Source organism: Geospiza fortis, unplaced genomic scaffold (genome assembly GCF_000277835.1).
Source record: "Geospiza fortis unplaced genomic scaffold, GeoFor_1.0 scaffold85, whole genome shotgun sequence".
NCBI classification, from domain to species: Eukaryota; Metazoa; Chordata; class Aves; order Passeriformes; family Thraupidae; genus Geospiza; species Geospiza fortis.
In genome coordinates, this window is record NW_005054358.1 from 394,095 (window position 1) to 413,517 (window position 19,423).

A 19,423-nucleotide genomic window follows, 5' to 3' on the forward strand; every position below is an offset into this window, starting at 1 on the left:
GTGGCCCCAAATCCCTGTGGTCATCTCCCCTTACTGTGCAATTTGGGTGACCCATAGCAGAACTCCCAGTGCTGTCTGAAATAACATAAAGACCTCGTTACAGGAGGTATGACAGGTGAGGGTTGGGCTCCTCTACCAAGCAATAAAAAGGAAAAAGCAAAAGAGGCCTCAAGTTGCACCAGAGAAGGTTCAGGTTGGATATTAGGGAAACTTTCTTCACAAAAAGGGCAGCCAGACTTTGGAACAGACTGCCCTGATAGTGGTGGAGCTATCATCCCTGGAGTGTTCGAAAAATGTGGATGTGGCCCTTGCGGACCTGGCTGGGTGGTGGCTTTGGCAGTGCTTGGTTAACAGCTGGACTTGACGATCTCAGAGGGTTTTTCCACAGTTCTGTGATCTGTCAAGGGTCACCAAGTCACACTGCACCAACACACATGCTGTACACAACAGAGCCAGTGGGAGCAGACAATGTACCAGGTGCTCACTTGGACATTCACTGATGTAACATATTAAACCTGGTGTCTTAGTTTGGAAAATGCAAGATCTGGGTATGTATTCTATTGCCATCTGCTGGTGTGGGGCAGTTATCTTCTCTTAATTGGGCCACCTGTTAAAACCAGGTGGGGGAGTCTTCTTCATCTCTTCCACAACCAATCCTCCCTCTGGAAAATATATTCTGTCCATGGCCACTGAGTGTCCCTGCATGGCTGATCAAATTCCAGCATCCCATGGGGAGATGCTCTGCCCAGGGGAGGAGCCAAGCATTCCTACCTGGATCCAATCTGAGCCTGGAGCAGCACAGCAGCCTTTGCCCACTGCATTGCCAGAGGAGCAGCTTTCTGCTGCCCTGCATTGCCAGAGGGAGCCCAGGCCCATCTGCAGCAGCCCTGGAGCTGCAGAGGAAAACTCCCCCCTTGTGCAGGATCCCTGCTCCAGCAGCAGCACAGCTGGCACTGCAGGAGGGCTGAGCCCCCATGGGATGGGGCTGTGCCACCCCCTGACACACAGGGGGCAGGGCATGTTCTGACTCTGGCAGTGTTGTTTTGTACTGCTGCATTTTTATTTTTAAATTTTTTTCCTAATAAAGAACTGTTACTCCTACTCCCGTATCTTTGCCTGAGAGCCCCATAATTTCAAAATTATAATAATTCAGAGGGAGTGGGTTTGCATTTTCCATTTCAAGGGAGGCTCCTGCCTCTTCCTTAGCAGGCACCTGTCTTTTCAAACCAGGACACCTGGTAATCCCAAAATGACAGGCATCTGACAAGCATGGTTGCAAGGACCTTCCCAAGCCCTAATAATGAGCACTGCAGACCTGCCTCACTGCTGCAAGCTCTGATTCCCATCACACACTGTTGTGTCCACATGTACTCTGTTTCCTAGCCCAAACTGTTTACTAAGGTTGGGTTGAGGCTTTACCCAAACTTGGGTTCTCTGACATATGAATGTGAGCATTTCTTTAAATTAGGTCTTTGGCTATAAAACTCATACTTGGAAACCTCCTGCAGGGATAAAAACTGAGTGTAAGAAGTGCATACCTTTCAACTCCAGGGCTGAAGTAACCCCTTTGCAGCTCATCTGTCCCACAGAGGTGCCATTTAAACAAACAGACTCTCTGTTTCTACCTGGCTTACAGAGAAAAACCTTAAAAACCCTAAAATAGCTCTCTTTAGTCAGTGTGATCAAAGTACTGACACATGACACTCCCTGATGCTTTTCTTTTGGGATCTGTGCCTCTAGCCAGGAAGCATCCAGGGGCATTTTAAAGCCCTTTCTCTAAAGAAGTGTTATTTTCTGAGAGTGAAGAACTTTGGCTTCAGTACGGATACGAACATGCAGGAGCTGGCCAGCTGCATAAGGATGTCACTTCATTTGCTAAACCAGAATCCTAGAGAAAAGTCTTGCTTTTAATATTTCATCAACTCTTCCTTTGTCAGGCTCTGATATTTCTGAGGCCATGTTAAGTTAATCTGCAGTCTGACAGTGCCATCAGCCTCCCAGCAGGGCAGTGTGGCCACACTGGGTGGGATGATCCAATCTAATACTTGTTGCTGGAACCAGGAGGTCTGGCCACCCCTCCAGCACTACCACACTGCTGCTGCTGCCTTTAAGATCTAAGATCTCTTCTCAGAGCCAGCCCAACACAGACTAACCCTGAGGTAGATATGGCAAAGATAGATTTCACAGTCACAGAGTCTCACACTAGTTTGGGTTGGATGGGACCTTAAAGCTCACCTTATTCCATGCCCCTGCCCCAGGCAGGGACACCTTTCACTGCTGCTCCTAGCCCCATCCAACCTGTTTTTCTGCTGGATTTGTGAGCTGAAGTGACACATATGGACACCCAGCACACACTAAAGCTGCTGGAAGAGCAAGAGGTGACAAAACAGAAAGATCTTGTGCTGTGAATTTGAAACAGCTCTGCCAACTCCTGATTCTATTAAGTATCCTCCCATTACTGAAGAAGTACAAACAAAAACCATCTGACAGCACAGCCCACACAGCCCAGTCCTTTGAGTAGGGACATCTACAGAAGTGCTGAAGGCATGAGGTGACTAACTAGTCCCTCAGGAGAAGAATGAGGTGAATGCTCTGGAAACAGCATTCTTTGTGTGAATTGGGGTATTTCAATGCCCTCCAAGGAAAACATGCTGAACAAGGTTATAGAACTTGAAACTTGGTCTGAAAAATGCTTGTCCAAAAGCCTGTGCATGAATATTTCATAATCATTGATTCCAATTTCCAAACAAAAGCTGCCTGTAAATAATCTTTTTTCAATACATTCAGAGGCTGACTTTTCTGGCTTGCACACCACTGCAATAAAGGCCTTGTCATGGGAATTTACAGAACATGGATTCCTGTTCAGTGTGCTACAGGTGCATTGGCTTTATGGGGCTAAAGCTGGCAAACACCATTACAAGCAGCCAGGGTGCAGAATAGACACAGAAATACACCAAAGAGTTCAGAAGTGCTCAAAGGGAACAAAAGACAGCAGTGTTGTTGCTATTACTTTCTGCTGTCATAAGACACAAAATACATAGGAGTGCAACAGCCAGGAGAGGAACCAACTTGTGTGCTGAGCAGCTGAGAGATGGAAAATATCCCCTTCCAGCACTTTATCTACTTCAGCATGTGCTGGCCCCAGGTGTGCTGCTCAGCCCCACCTGCCCTCCCCTCCCCAGTCACGTGCCTGTAGGAACCAGACCTTTCACAGGGATCCCCAGGTGCATGCTTTTCCTCAGGTGATGACATTCAAAAGCAACATTTTATCCAAAGGATCCCTAAATGTTACTCGCTAGACCCTTCAACCTGGCCACATGCCACAGCTGGGGCTGCCCAACACTCATGCCACACCCAAAGCAGCAGTTAGTTAGCAGAAAAGACAGCCCAGTGACATACAGTTCGTAGTTTTGGTCTTCAGTCTCTTGCTGCACTGACAGCTCCTCCAGAGTTGCATCAATATCCAGCTGATTTGTCTCCAGCTGCCTTAGCAACGTCTCCCTCTGAGGAAAGGAAAACAAGCTGGGTCTGAGCAGAAGGGTCACTGTAACAGATCTCTGTGCGCTAAGATCCTGTGTCACCACTCTACCACAACACCATGCGCAACAGGAGCCCTGGCCCTCATCATGGTGTCCATTTAAATACAGAGCACAAAGGGAAAGTAAATAAAAAGCAGATAATCCATAAAGTCTGTGTGTAAGAAGCACCTTGTTCTGTCAGCTATTCTCAGCCATAAATCAATAATGTGTTATTTCAGACACCACAGCACCAGTTACACTTGGAGAAGGGATTCAGCCCCTGCAGATATCAGTTGTGCAACTCGTTCACTCAGGCCTTTTGATTTTCTCTGTGCTAGATCAGCCCCTCTGGGAGCAGGATCCAGCTGAATGCAAAGCCTCACAATAATTTTTTTTTGCTGTTGGGGTAGATGAGGGAGCATAACCTATCAACTCAGTGACATTTCGGAAGTCCCTGCCCCTCTGCCTCCAGCTGTTGTTCCACAGATGGGGGACAGACACCCTAGCCCATTTTCAATGGGCAATAAAGTCAGTTGGTTGCACTAATGTAATCCAGGACTGCCCCACTCAGTCCTTCCTTTCCCACATTTCCCACAGAACTCAAACAAAAACCTCAGCAGAGGGGAAGGGCTCCCTCTTCCCGACATCCAGACGACAGCAAGGAGAGATCGATACCCACAGGCACAGCCAGCTCCCTCAAGGGCTGTGGCCCTGCAGGGCTGACACAGCATCCACTCCTGCAGAAACATCATTCTGGATCCCCCGGACAAGACTAGAGCTGTCAGTGGTGCAAATGCTGCCCCACAGCCCCATCCACTCTGCTCAGGCACAGCTGGCTGGCATACAGCCGGGCACTGGCCCTGCCCATCAGCTCACCTCCCAAATTTTGGAGTCAAAAGCCATGTGTTTGTGCCTGAGGGCATCAATCCTCCCTCAACCACTGCCTATGCACTGGGTGGCACAGGAGCAGGGCCAGCTTGTGCTGAGTTGGGCTGGTGACTCCCAGCCCGGCACAGTTCCTGTGACAGCAGGTCTGTGGTGCCACAGGCTGCATCCCTGCCTGGGCAGGAGGACATACAAGAGAAACCCCAGGCTTCCTCCAAACTGCCAAGATTTTTGCTTTGATAACTGCCTTATCCTCCAAGTACATTTCAGCTTTGCTCTGACAAATATTTTTGAAGGCTAGCATCAATAACCATGATGAATTCTTAATTCCCTGTCTGACAACACTTGAACTCACTGTAGAAAGATCCCATCAAATTAAAAGCCCAAAAGGAAATCTATTACATAATTCCCAGAATAATATCCATCTGAAAAGACAAACATTTGCATGAAGTAATGATGTTCAGTCTCTACATGCACGTGCTGCTGGCATTATGGTTTCATAGATGTGACAACTTTGAAGCTATCAAGCCACTGCACAGGTTTGAAGAGCAATTAACTCATCTGGCTCACACAAACCACACCAAGTGCTGTGCTCTGGAGAGCAATCACAACACAGCCTGAGCCCTCCATGTCAGATTCTACTATGACTGAAATCAGCAAAAAAGTTTAAGTAATTTTTATTTTGTACTGTAAGACCAGGTGACTCATCACAGTTGATAACCCTAATTTACTGGAAGACACAGCCCTTCTTGAAATGTAAGTGCTTCTGTGATCATTCACTGCTTCCAAGGCATTTAGAGTCTTCATGTCTACCTTTGCCATTGAGTTAAGAGCTTGGAGCAATCTCTCTTTTCTTTGCTGAGTAATTTTTATTCATCATATTCAAGTGCTCTCTGCAGATGGAAACTTGACTTTAATTAACATGTATGCATGGAATTACGAAGTTGTTACTTAAAGCAAATTCCTTTATTGTCATTTACGGACAAGAAAGATTTAGCAAAATATGCTATTCATATTTAAAGTTGTTACCCTCATCAGAAGTACTAATGAGGACTCGAGAATTCAAATTCTAGATTTCAGAATTCAAGAAAATCAAGAACTCAGAAGCATTAGATATCATAATTTCATATTATTCATGCAGTATAAGCAAAAATGAGACAAAAAAGGGCAAGTCTGCTGCTTCTTTGTCCCCAGTTTCCTAAGACAGGTGACATACATGCTGAGCAAATTAGCTGAACAAACAAAGACAGAAGGGCTACTGCTCTCCTGTGCTTACCTTAGACTCTTCGATAATGACTTTAATTAGACTTGTCTATTAAACAAGTGGTGTGCCTTGCCTTACACTTTGGCACTGAGACATACCCCAGTTTTATTTATTTCCATTTTCACAGATCACAATATATCTTAATACTTAATACTTAATAAAGATAGACCCCTAACCAATTTTGTACAAATTCATCACTACTAATAAACTTCCAAACACTTAAAAAAATATATTCTATTTTACCATGCTGGTTATTAAAATATTAAAGAAACAGCTTATTTTTTGCAATGACCCAAAAGAAGGGAATAAATAATGTGCTAGAGACCAGTGCTTTAGCTGAAAGGCACTTGCAAGGGTTTCCTGGGAAAAGGCAATCTCAGCTGTCTGCAGAATCCTGTCTCCTTCCAGCACAGCATCTGGAGGCCTGGGTGACCTGATGCCATTTGTGGGTTTCCAGATATACCTACAGCTGAACTGCATCCTCGGATTTGCCAATCCTGCCCCTGGAAAGGAACTGATAAATAATTGAAGAGCTCAGGCTGACAAAGAGAATGAGCTCTGAACTGGGGGGTATGGATTTCAGCCCTTGCTTTCGCCAGGGAAGATGTGTGACTATAAAATGAGCACAGGAATGTGCCATTGAAAACCACACACTGACCCCAACCCTGCTGAGAGACAGCCTGGGACCTCAGATACAGCTGGACCACTCTGCCCTGCAAAGCTGTGGAGGGCAGGCTGAGAGGCACAGAAATGCCTGAGGCTGACTGAATCCTATGTGCATTTCATACGAGGCAGCATCCCTCTCCTTTAATCCTGCTCTACTCCAAGGAGAAAAACTCCCTTCTGGAGCCTGGTACTGGCAAGGATCTCTGAAGATACAAGAAGAACCTTCAGGAATTAAGTCTAGATGTGATTTTCCTACAGATTTCAGCTCATGCTGCACTGGATGTTGAACAGGGCCAGCCCCGGTCCCTGTGCACTCCAACACAAGGTTGCCAGTGAGTGTCTGGGAGCAGTGAAGTGCCCCAGGCAGCTACTGTGGAACAGCATGAGGCACTGCCCATAAACCTGTGGCACAAGTGCAAGGGGTGCTGGAGAAACCAATGCAGCCCATCTTAGGTAAAGTTTGACATCAAGTAAAGCCCCAAAAACTGGGTGGAGGCAACCAAAAGCCTTCAAATGCGCAGTGTCATAAACGCAAACATTTCACCAGCAACATGCTGGCAAATTTCAACCTTCTCCACTGAACAGCAGGTTGGATTTACGGCTCATATTTCTACAACCTCCCCCTCAAAAAATTGTTTGACTTGTTTCACTGAGCTTTTATACATTCAATTCTCTTATCCTGGTTCTTTCTGCTCTGCAGCCTGAGGACTTGGTAACATCCACTAATATACCTCAGCTCCTTCTGAACTAGCATTTCACTGGGGATTATTTATATAAAAATACACACATACACTTCAATTACTGGTAAAAGACAATAAAGATCTACTGCCTGGGTTTTCCCCATCAAATAGAAAACAGTAACACAACATCATATGTGCCCACAAAAAGCATAAGCTACTCATCCCAAAGGACCCCCGTAGGATCACCCCAAAAGCCCATCTTCTAAATGCCCACAGATGAGAATCCCACCCTTTGGAGACTTTGCCCTTCCCTCAGGCCTCCCAAGAATCCTCAGATATGAAGGAAATATGAGACTGGATCCATGTGAACAGGATGCAAGCACATGGATCTCATATCTAATGCCCTTTACCATTAAGGCTAAGACTTTCAGCAAACAGAGGTTCCTGAACTACTCAGATAATGGCCAAATCTCTTCTCATCTGAGTTTTAACTGAACAGAATTGAAATTCAAAATTTAACAGATGTGTGTATTTTACATTTTTGACTTGGTAACTGCACCACTGGATGCCATTTTCATGCCAGTGAAAATGGAGCCTTTCTCCAGAGGTCAGCATTGGGAACTCAGCACAGCTGGCCTCTTGCAACCAGAGACATGTTTAAATCACTCACAGGCACTAATGTTCTGACATAATTTTGTTATACTAACTCTAATGAAAAGAAGAATCTACTCAGGATCCTTTAACAGCAAATGAAACCCCAAATACCAAATTCCTGCCTTAGAAAGGAAGCAAATCCAACCTGTCCCACACATGCAGCACATCAGGATAACATCCCTGCCTTACCTGCAGCTGCAAGAAGGGGATGTTGAAGAACTTGTGCAAGTACTTGAGGCCAAAGCTGTTCTTCATGGAAGACTCGGCATAGCGGAAATAGGAGGAGCCGGGAGGCCTGTGCCGAGCAGAGAGGAAAACACTGTATCCAGCACAACCTGCAGAGCCTGCACAGGACTGACTTACACACCAGGAGCCACCCCACAAGCCAGCCCCCACCCTCAAATGTTGCCCAGGGCATCATTCTGCTTGGACTCATTATTTTGTGTACAACCAAAATTTACACTGAAGGGTGGCAGAAGGTGGCTGTTGGTGTGTGATGGTGTCATGTGCCTGCCAGGCTAAGAAATACTCTGTCAGGACACTGGGATGTTGGTTTCCTAAACTGGGGATTCACAGCTTTACAAGTTGTTCATTTCACAGTAAAGGTTTTTGTTTTAAAAACCACAGTTGGAGGGACAAAAATAATATTGACAAATTATTTCGTAAAGAAATTATTTCATAATGGATAAAGTCTTAAAACTGATACCATTTCTTTCTGCCTGACACGTGCATAAACAAATAAGAAATGAGGAAAATGAAAAAATACCTTGAAAACATAAAATTACATACAAAGGTACCATCTACTGAATCTTGATCAACAAATACTATTTTGTACCACATAACAGAGCACCTCAGATCTCTGCTTAAGGGAAATGCTTGTCTGGCTGGTGAGGGACATCTGACTTGGCCGTGCCCTGCAAGTGCTGCATGGGGGATGCTCAGAGGCAGAACAAGGACACAGCTGCACTGGCTGGCTCTCGTGTAGCTCAATCACTTGTATCAAAGAACAGCTGTGCTATGGGGAGAGCACTCTCTCACAGGAGGACTATCCAGAAAGAAGATGACTTGTTGGGAACAGCACTTCTGAAAGGCACATGCTGCCGGGCACATGCTGTCTCATGCTGTTTCCAGGAGCATGGCAAACAATCTGCTCCAGATCAAAGGGCCCATGTGTCAGCAGCTGCTGCTTGTGAGACACGGGGAGCTCTGGGAGCCCAAGGCAGGCAGCAGGACAGAGGGCACACGTGACATGGATGTGAAACACGGCAGGGACGTGGTCCCTGACGGGGGATGGCAGGGAGCAGCTGAGCCCTGCTGCCCTGACCACTCACCTCTTCAGGTTGTCAATGAGGTCTCGCACATCGCTGGGCAGGATGACCCGGTGCTCCCCCATGTCCCGGTAATTCCCAAGCACACACACTGGAACGTGGGTCGGCACTTTAGGAAGCTCCCTCAGAATATAGTTAAATGTCCTTCATCAGAGGGGAGAGAGCAGATGAGAGAGCAGACAAGTGGGAACATCCTTCTGTTAGCAGTTTCATGCACAAATCACAAAGAAAAAAAACCACAGGAATTTTTTTTCCAAAATCCTTCCAAGTCTGTGACTTCTTTATCCCATCAGAGAAACACATTAACCCTCAATGTGTTTGCACGATTCTTTATTCAAAACCAACTTCAAAAGCTCAATAATTCACTTTCACCAGAACCTCCACATCTCTTACAGCAATCTCAGTCCTGCAAAACTGTGGGGTTGGCAGAAAGAAAACATTCCCTCCCTTCAGCTGTCCACAGGTTCACTGATCCACACCAAACCTGAACAACACCAGCCTAAATATAAAGCAGGAGCTCTAACCCCCTCCTCTTTCCACTCTGGATTCCTTATCTCTCTTACTCTCCTCAGATGTGTAAAACCAACAGTTCATTACTTCTGTAGATTAATGCAGCCTGGGGCCTCTAAATAATCCTTACTAATTCCAGTTTCTTGGGAATTTCTAGCATCCTTCTTTCCCTTGCGTTCTGGTGAGCAGGGGTTTGCAACATGCACTTTGCACCTGTGATAGCACTAATTATCAAGTCTCAGCCAGCAGCATATCAGCAATTGCAGCACACAACCCACTGGGACACTGCTTGTTTGGAACAAGCCCAGGAGAGGAATGTATTAAAAGCCATGTCACAAGATAAAGCTTTTATTTTAAAGGATACAAGCTTGCTCCAACTCATTAGGCAGGTTACCAGCTTTCGAATTACACTGGGAATCTGGAAATCTGGAAGTCATTTGTTTTGCCTGAACAAGGGAGAATCACATGGTGCCAGTAAAGGTCTCTTACCACTGCTTGGTTATATCAAACATCATCACTACACCATTGCAGTTCTTATAGACATCCAGGAACTCTGCATCCAAAGCCATTTCCGATTCTGCCTGAGGAAATAAAGGCAAAGAAACAGTAAATAACTGGATTCAGGCTGATATAGAACACAATGGATACAGTACTGACTGAGCAAACTTTCTAAAGTGACAACCACTGTGAGGAGTACCTGTGGATTTCACACCATTATCATTGAAATAAGATACTTGGTGGTTCCCAGCTTCCACTTCCCATAGGAACAGGATGTGAAGCACCTGATGGTCTCTGACAGCACATGCTAAAACCCACCCCTGTCCTTTCCCCTGTGCTCCCAAGTCCTGTGTTGACAAGAGAAGTCCATACAAACCACAGAGTGGAGGACAGAGGACACAGCTCCCATTCCATCTTTTTTCTGACTCAGATATTGGCTCTACTCTTAATGCTGCTGTGTCCAAAAGCAGGGGGCAGTTTCTCCCATGGATGGCTGACAGGATTAGTATCCAAGTGGCTTTTCATCATTTGGACTCTGCATGCTGCTAAGCCCACATAGTACTGGTCTCAGCTTGGTCTCCACGGTCCCAGCTCAGTCTCCATGGCTCCTACTGGAATTTGGTGCCCCTGGAATAATTCTCACTCCTTCCTTTCCCAGGAGTGGAAAATGCACCCACATTTGCAAAGGAATAAGTAGCTGTGGTAACTGTTCTCATAAAGGCTTTTCCCATGGGAGAATATTTTGAGGAAAATTCTCCTCATCTGAGCCCGAGCAGATGGGCACCAGTGAGAGTGCAACAGCCCAGCTCCAAGGAGCGGCCAGAGCAGGGCATCAAGTCATTTCTTCAGGCCCTACAAGAAGGCCCTGACAAAAGGAATTTCTGCCTCTGCCCACAGGAAGACAGGTACAAAGCTGCTGAGCAAACATCTGGGGCACAGTCATTCCCAGTGACAGAATGGAAAACAGCAGGGAAGTTGCAGCGAGGGCAGGAGTAGGGCTGAAATACACAGAGCAACGATCGGCATCACCCACTGTCCCTCACCCACCTGCCAGGAAGGCCTTAGGGCAGGAACAAATATAGAACTTGCTCCTCATGGACCAAAGGTGGACAAGAGGCCTCAGACCTCTGAATTCTAGGTGACTCACCTCCTGAGGGTCATTCTCCAGTTTCAAACCATCTCCTCGTTTTTTGCATTTTCCTTAAAAGGAATAGTAAAACATATAAAAAGCATTACATTGGGCATAGAACTGGAAGATGAGTCTGGACAGGTGCACAGCAGTTAGAACACAACCTCAAAGCAAATCCTACTTCTACTGTAAGCCTGGGGGATGAGGAGGGGTGGGATAGGCATGCCTTGCTGAAGAATCCCAGCTAGTCTATTAAAAAATGAGCAGTAAAGCAATCCAAAGACAGAACTTATCCAAGAAGAAATCCAAGAGAAATCAAATAAACTGTGGGAAAGGAATTGTGAAGATGGAGAGACAGCCTATATGTGCTCCAAAGGCCAGAGCCAGAGGTCAGGTCTGGCCATCACCAGTGAAGGCGCAGAAAATAAATCCTCCAGAAGCACCACCAAAGCACACAAACATAAGCCAGGTAGCAGGTACAACTCTGATTAGGCTCCCAGAAAAGTGCAAGAAGCAATGTGCCCAACGTTTCTAGAAGACACTAGAAAACCACTCTAGAGATCTGCCCTGCAGTCCCACAGCCACGGTCCCACCTGCAAGAATCTCAACCCATCTGCTTCCTCTAAGGCAGCTAAAGGGCAGCCCCTGAGGCTTCTCTCTTTCCTTACATCTTACGGAAGCATTTTCTGACATTTTAAAGCACCACTAGCATTCAACTCAGCACCCCAGAAACTGTGTTTTTAAAACTTCAGCCTCCCTGGAAACTTTGTGTCAAGTCAATTGCACACTAACTGTGTTTCCAAATCTTAAAGCCTGGAGTCTCAGCAGAGAGGTCTATCTGTAGCTACGATTAACAGAGCGGCCATCACCTGGCATGATTTTCTGGTGTAGACACTTGGCTCTAAGGATTGCCAGGAATCTCAACATCTTCTGTCACCTACCACCAAGAGGTTTAGTGTGTACACACCATGAAAAAATTTTGGCTTCTTGTTTAAACTGAATGTTCTGAGTTCCCAGAATTTTATCAATGATAAGCACCACACAAAGAAAAACCCTGCAAGATCAGGAGTTATGTTTGACAGATACCAAGTACCTCCCAGATGTTACTGACAGCATTTAAGAACGGTACTTCTGAAGTAAGTTTGTTGTGTCTTTTCCTAGTCTAAATAATGAAGAGTTAACTAAATTATACTTGGCACAGTCTTGGAATTGCTTCTCATCACTTCCAGAAATTTCCTGTGTCGCTGATAACAGAAGGTGTGGGCAGCTCAGATGCACCTGAAAAAACCCTCCCACTGACTCTGTAAAAGACTCACTGAGGATCAAAATAGCTTCCACTAGCTCTTAACTCTGCTGAATCACACGTGGAATTCAAGGTTCTGCCAGATGCTGCATGTGAAACAGGGTTTGTTTTTCCTGCACACAGCACAGGGATAAATAATAAGAAAATACAGTTATTCAGAAAAGCTTTAATGCTGCATGTTATAGCAGGTGATTCTGGGGGTGCTTCTGTGCATCCCTGCAAAATGTTTGCCCCACTCATGTCAGCTTAATGTTGACATCTGAAAGCAGCAGAAATATTAATCCTGATCCCTCTTCATTTGGGCAATGTGTTTCCCTGAGGGATCCAGGTATGGGCTCTGATTCTTCTCCATGCAGCCGAAGGTGTGGGATGTCTAGGCAATGCATGTCTTTTCCCATTTCAATTCAATTAATTTCAAGTGAGTGACATTTGTGTGGCTTCTCTGAATATCCAAACATCACTATTTCTGCAGTCACTGCTGAATTATGCTTGGCATGACCTACATTTCTAGGTATTAAAAAGAGAAGCCCAAGCAACCACAAATACTCTCCATCATTCCTCCCATCCTGAGAAATCAAGGTGTCTGTCTAACCTGGGCACATTTGCAGTAAATGCTTTGAGACAGAATATAGAACCCACACACCTCTCCATGCTCATGGTTTTCTGTGTGTATCCAGAGGAATGAGTAATATTCTCACACACTGCTCATCCGTGCTGCAAAGGAGGTCACCTCAAAGGAGTCAGAGAGCTGAAAAGCGCATGTGTGTACAGATTCAGGCACAGCCTCTATTTTTGGAACCCAAACTGCAGGATGAACCAGACAAAGATAAGATCTATGCAGTAACAAGATGTAATTCAGCCTGTAAAGCAAGGGCACAGTGACAATTGTGTCACTGTATGCATGAGATCCAGATTTTGAGGTTGTACGGATGTGTAATGGAGGAGTTTCAATTAGAAAACGCGGGTGTGCATGCTGCTATGGCTCAGGTCCCCTCCCTAGAACAATGGCTGCTCTTCATTTACAGGCGTAGAGCAGCTCTGGCACTAAATACACTTGGCAACCGTGCCCAGGAGTCTGCAGAACAGCTCCTACTGGACAATGGGGTTGCGATCGCCACTTGAGTCTCTGCAGCAGTATGTACCACCAGTTTTGCTGCAGGATAGAAGGATTCAGTACAACTTGCCAACAAATGCTGTCCACCATGCAAGGGGGCTGCTACCCTTCACCAGTCTAAAATACGCATCTGGAATACGTGCATCCCTTGTGTTATCTAACTTGCAACATCTGAAAATAATAGAAATATGAATTCTTGTTGTAGGACATGTCTGGGAGGCAGAAGGGTGAAGGTGCAGCAAGGAGGAAAGGAATCTTCAATTCAAGGGAAAGCGTTTGTCTACCTTGTGGGCAACAGAAGAAAAATATTATTTGATGCCTTCAGTCATGTATCAGGAAATATGTGGGAACCAAAGTGGCAGAAATGACAAGACAGGAATTTACAACTGTTCCTGAATTCCCTGCATTCAAGCAGCTTCTCTGAATTCAGGATCTGTTATAGCTTTATGACCTGCAGCAGTTACACAACTTGCTGCAAAGACAGAAAGATGAGTCAGGATTGTGACTTCTGCTAAGAAAGATCTTTCCTGTGCTCTGTCAGTTCCAAGAGCAGCAAAGGAGATATTTACTACACACGCCACACAAAATCCAATACAATCCATGGCTGGAGGCAAGCTTATCTTGGGAAAATTTTAACAAATGGCAGCTTTCCAGACATGATCCCAGCTCCCTGAGCAGGCCCAAGGAGAATGCAGCAGGCAGCAAGGAAGTCTGGACTCCAGGGAGTCTGCACATTTAAAAAAGAATCCCAAATTGTCAAGAACAAGCCAAGAGGAGCAGTACAGTCTGACAGCTGCCATTCCCCACTGCCTCACCATACTAACCAACATCACAGCTTTTAAGCTTTCACAACAAACCTCTCCACATCTCCAAATTATCATCTGGAAGCTAAATAACCAATACCAAGCTAAGTCACCATCCATGCAGGGCCAGCAGAGCTGCCGTCTGCATCCCAGTAGATTCTGGAGGGAAAACCCACATTGCTGAACCAGCAAGGACAGGGAGGACACTTCTAGGGAGCACCAGGAGAAACACCACTCAGGAAAATCACCATTAACTTCAGCCCAGAAATGCACACCAAGTTTTCAGGGTGCAACTCCTGCAATTCCCCCAGCCCCCTATAACTGCAGAACAGCAGCACTGCTCAGCAGGCAAGAGCCCAAAGCTGATTTACACAACTGAAGCTGAAAACTGCAGTTCATGGATGCTCCTGTTAGTTAGTTAAGCTACAATCCACATCAGGGCTTTCAAACACAGTTTCCCCCATCATTTAAACAGAGGTCTCCTAATTTCCTCTGAAAATGAAACAGGGAAATGCTGGCAAAAGAATTTCAGCCTGGAAAACTTAATGTTGAAATGCGTGTTCAGAACATGCATTTTTGACAGTTTCAAATCCAGCCTGACAAATGCAGTGTTCTGCCCAACTCTAAATATGCACATGAGCCAGGATTTGGTAGGCAAGGGAAAAAAAAGGAGGATCAAGTCTTGTCAGCACTATGCTACAGCAGCACTGGATACTTTACTACTGCAAGTCTACAGTCCAGTGTGGCTCTCACCCAAAGCATCACGCAGGAGGATTTTTTGTCCTAAGCATACAGAAGGAAAACAAAAATGTCATAACATTAGGATGAAAGTTAGATATGAGCAAGCTCTTACTGCTTAATATGAACATTTTCCTAAAGCTAGGCTTATCAGGAATCCACAGTGCTATGGCAATAGTAAAAGACTTGATTTCATTAACTTCATAATGATTGATTTTTACATTGCACTGATTGAGCACAACTGATTGCAAAAAAATACATATCTGTGGTCCATAAGTACGGATTTTAATAGAGTGAGTTTTATTTCAAGAGAATATGAAGTGAAGGGAAGAGATTCCATTAAGATTTCCAACATAAGCTCTGCTGTCAGAAATCAAAGCAGGACCAGAAGAGCTGTTATCAACATCTGTTCATAGCACATCCCGTCCCCTTCACCAAAAAAACAAGTCTCTAGTTGAGAAGATGACTCTGCTCAGAGAAGCTATTCACAGAAATAAGTGCTGGAACCACATGATTCCCAAATTAAATGTCTCTCTATTCATACCAAAGCTGCAAGGCAGCGAGAACACAGATGTTTTCCTCAGATTCCAGCCCTCCACTTGTTATCCCACAATCTGAAAGCCGAACTAATCAGACTGACTTCAGCAGTAACTCTGGCCTAAGCAAGGTTTTGTCTACCCTGTGAAAACTGGACCTTAAAACACTAAAAAGATAAAGTGCTCAGGATTTTCATTTAGAGCTCCTGACTCAAGATGATCCTGAAGGCTCCATTAGGCATCTGAACTAGAGGTCCTACTGCTAATTGTCTTTCTTTTTTCCCTATTTTGAATACAGTTCAGCTGACATGAAAAATGACATTTCTCCTTTTCCCACTCCCTATTTTAGTTTTTGGTGTAACACAAGCGTAAGTTGCACTGGTGGTGCCTCTGAGATGCCACTCTGCTGAGGAACACCTGAGAGCACAGATTCCAGCCAAGGCTGCAGGAAAGGCAGCACCAGACAAACCATCAAAGCTTGAGTTTCGATGACTGTGGCCAACAAATCTGACAGACACCAAACAAGAAGCATCACTCACAGAGCAAGAGCTGCTCACATGTGCAGCTGCTTTCCTGACCATACTCACACACTAAACCAGGAGCCTGGCTGGTACTAAATGCCTCTTAGAAGCCAAACAACATCTGCATTTGGGGCTACAGAATGGGTTGTGGAGATTTACGTCTCAACCCCAACCCCTTCCAAGAACAGACCCCACCGCATCCCGTTTGCACTGCATCCAGACTGTGTCTTCACAGACGTTTTGGGGTTTGGTTTTGCTCTTTATAAAACAAAAGTTTATACTCTGACAAAAATTGAAAACTAATGAATAATGTATTTATATATCATAACATTTTCCCTGGCTAAGCATTTAGAAAATGTTTTGGAATGCACATATTGCATTTTCTGTCCTAGTGAATTTAAGTAATTGGCTTCTCTTTCATCCTTCCCCCCTGCAGACATTATCCACTGGAGCTACAGTTTTACCAATTTAACAATATAATACCTTCACAAAAACAGCTCAACAGGAACTTCTATAACCAGAACAAAGAACTCAAAACCTGTCTAAACATTAAAGAAAATTATAAAGGAGAGAAGGTGAAGGTTATTCTGAAGCTCAAGAGAATTGGAATACACAGAGCAGCAGGCACTTCATCCGTCATAAGCATGTGGAACAACTGCTCCTAAACACTGGGTTTGATCTGAAGTTCAGATTCCAGATAATGGGTTCTAGCATAGGGGACTCACCTCTCCCTTCCTTATTCTTTCAGGAAGTGATATAATAAATACAGGTTTTTTTAAAAGCAGAAGCAAGCAGGTATTTCTGAATTCCATGTAAGTTTTTTATTAAAACTGAGAAAGAACAATGGATCTCCACTAGAAAGAAAGTTATAAATCTTACCTTTGTCCACTACATCCCAGACTTCAACTTTCACAATATCGTCAGTGGCTGGAAGCACAACAGAACACAAAGGGTTAGAAGGTTTCAGTAAAACACCCAACACTCAGAGAGCCCAACCCAAAGCCAACATGGAGGAACGTCAAAGCATAGGAATGTCAAAATAAAAGCACATTATATGCAAGAAAAAAACCCAACCACAAGAAGGCAATGAGCTGTTGAAGATGCAAGCTGTTCACCAAAACCATGCTGTCTAAAGAACTTCATAAACACTCTTAGTCCCATAAGTGATGGTTGGATTTCCTTGCTGGTTCATGTCAGGTTTGAAGCATGTTGTAAATACTTTGCGTAGACTCTTTTCATAATGTACAGAGGTTTACAAAACCTTTCTAAAAATATAAAAATCTAATTTTGAGGATAAAGTCTGGTTTATAAACAAGGCATACAACTGACAAAAGGAATATACACATTTAAGAAAGATCAATCACGGCATTTCCACGTAAACATGACAGCCAGTGCAGACAGTCCTGCAGCTACAGAAACCCATTCTCTCTGCACATTTCCAGGTATATTTTGTGAAAAATAAGGTCTCACTTGCAATTTTGCTTCCTAGAGCTGCAACATCAATAAATTATAACCAGCAACATCTATTTGAGTTGCTAAAATCTGAAGCAAGAGATGCAGAATTCTAACTCCAGTTATTGCTGGTACCCACAGGCAGCCAATTCACGTTCAGGTGGCCTGAAGGCTGAGTAGCTCTGGATCAATGTTTCCATGGAATCCAAATAAGCAGTCTGATTTTCAGGAAGATGTCCCAAGAAACAGCTGCTTTTTGGAAATGTTACAGGCTTTGAAGCAAAAGCTTGTACTTAGAGCAGCTCTGAACATAAAGCTGGAATAGAAGGACAATCCCTCAGAGTATAAAATAACATCATAGGATGGCATGAGAGTTTATCTAAGCGTCATTATCAAACCAGGAAGCATTTTCTACACAGCACTCACTCTTGGCTTAATGAAATGTTTCAAAATATTGTACAGACAGATTATGAATAAAGGAAAACTTTGATCTTTTGCTTCTGGAGAAAGACCCTTTTCACATTTATGCATGAAGCAAAATCAGCCTCTGTTTTCCTCACAGTAATTCCTGCTTAACTTCCTATGTGCCAGGTGGGCAGGAGGCACTGGATAAACAGGAGAACTCCCCTGGGTCAGCCCAGGCAGTGTCTTGCACGACTGAAAGCACATGGTGGTACACAGCACAAAAACTTCTGCTCAAACAACTACACCCCACTAATTAACTCAGTCCCTGAATATTTCTACAGATAATCAAACCAGGTAGGCTAAAGTCCAACCTGTGAATCGCTCACCTGGCACCCAGGCAAGCCAGCTCCTCCTCCCAGGCACGCGCACTGCAGGAGCTCTCCCTGCGCCCCTGCAGGTGCTGGGACACAGAACAGCTACTGGAGGCCTGCCCCTGATTCCTGCCCTGCAGTTGGCAAGGCAATTGCAGTGCCTTTCCACAATCAAGGCTTGCTGCAAAAGGGTAAGAGATATTTGCTTTCCCGAAGTTTTGCATGGGCTGAGTAGGACCCCAGGAGGCTGACTGTTCTTTCCAGAAGGGCCATGTGAAGCAGTACATCAGGACTAACAGCTCAGAGAACGGAGCCCCTGGACTGACGGGGGGGCCTAGCACTAGCACTTTGCTCCTGAGCTCTCCACCTCCTTCTCAGGAGCCAAACACGCCCCCAGTTAGGATATGGATTAGCACAAACCAGGGATCAAAGAACTGCAAAGATCTGTCCTGAGCTGCTATTTAACCAGATACTCCCTGGCCAGTGGCACACTGAGCACTGCTTTCTAACAAAATGATGGAGACACGAAAAGGCTCCAATTGCAAGAAAGCTCATTTAAAACTAAGAACACATTGTAGGTGGGTTCATCACCAGGAATTCACAGGCCCTCAGACATTTTTTACCCTCATTCAATGACTGGATTCACTTCCTGTGCTCTGGATCACAGATCCTACAGTGCAAAGCAACTCTGCCAGCCCCCATTCCCATCCCTCAGGCCTTTGAAGGATCTGAGTACAACTGTTTGTCAATTTTTATTTCAAACTCCCTTTCTCAGGCTGCCAAACAGAGAAAAACTTGGTGACCAGCATAATTCAAAAAAGTGTTCCTTAGGGTCAGGAATGGTAACTCCTTACTTGGACACAAAAATTACAAATACCCATTACAAGTGGCACAGAAAAGCAACTTTGTTAATTCTGAATAAGAAGTAACTCAGATTCTGCTATCTTTATTAATTCCTACAGTACAAAATTTCTGAAGGTCCTACATTTTGCATCTAAAATTGAATTCTTCTAAGACCAGGCAATGTAGGAATCCTTCAATATTTGTT

General features: G+C 44.8%; 1 protein-coding gene across 1 annotated transcript in view; it reads right to left on the reverse strand.

The window, feature by feature from the left end:
• Window positions 1–19,423, reverse strand: part of RABL6 (RAB, member RAS oncogene family like 6) — a 45,290-nt gene that overhangs the window by 23,069 nt on the left and 2,798 nt on the right. The window contains exons 3-8 of the mRNA XM_031059225.1: window positions 17,027–17,074; window positions 11,151–11,203; window positions 9,995–10,086; window positions 8,999–9,139; window positions 7,857–7,962; window positions 3,400–3,503 (exon numbers count right to left, since the gene is read on the reverse strand). Of these exons, the coding sequence (XP_030915085.1) occupies window positions 3,400–3,503; window positions 7,857–7,962; window positions 8,999–9,139; window positions 9,995–10,086; window positions 11,151–11,203; window positions 17,027–17,074 (544 nt within the window). The remainder of the gene's footprint in view (window positions 1–3,399; window positions 3,504–7,856; window positions 7,963–8,998; window positions 9,140–9,994; window positions 10,087–11,150; window positions 11,204–17,026; window positions 17,075–19,423) is intronic.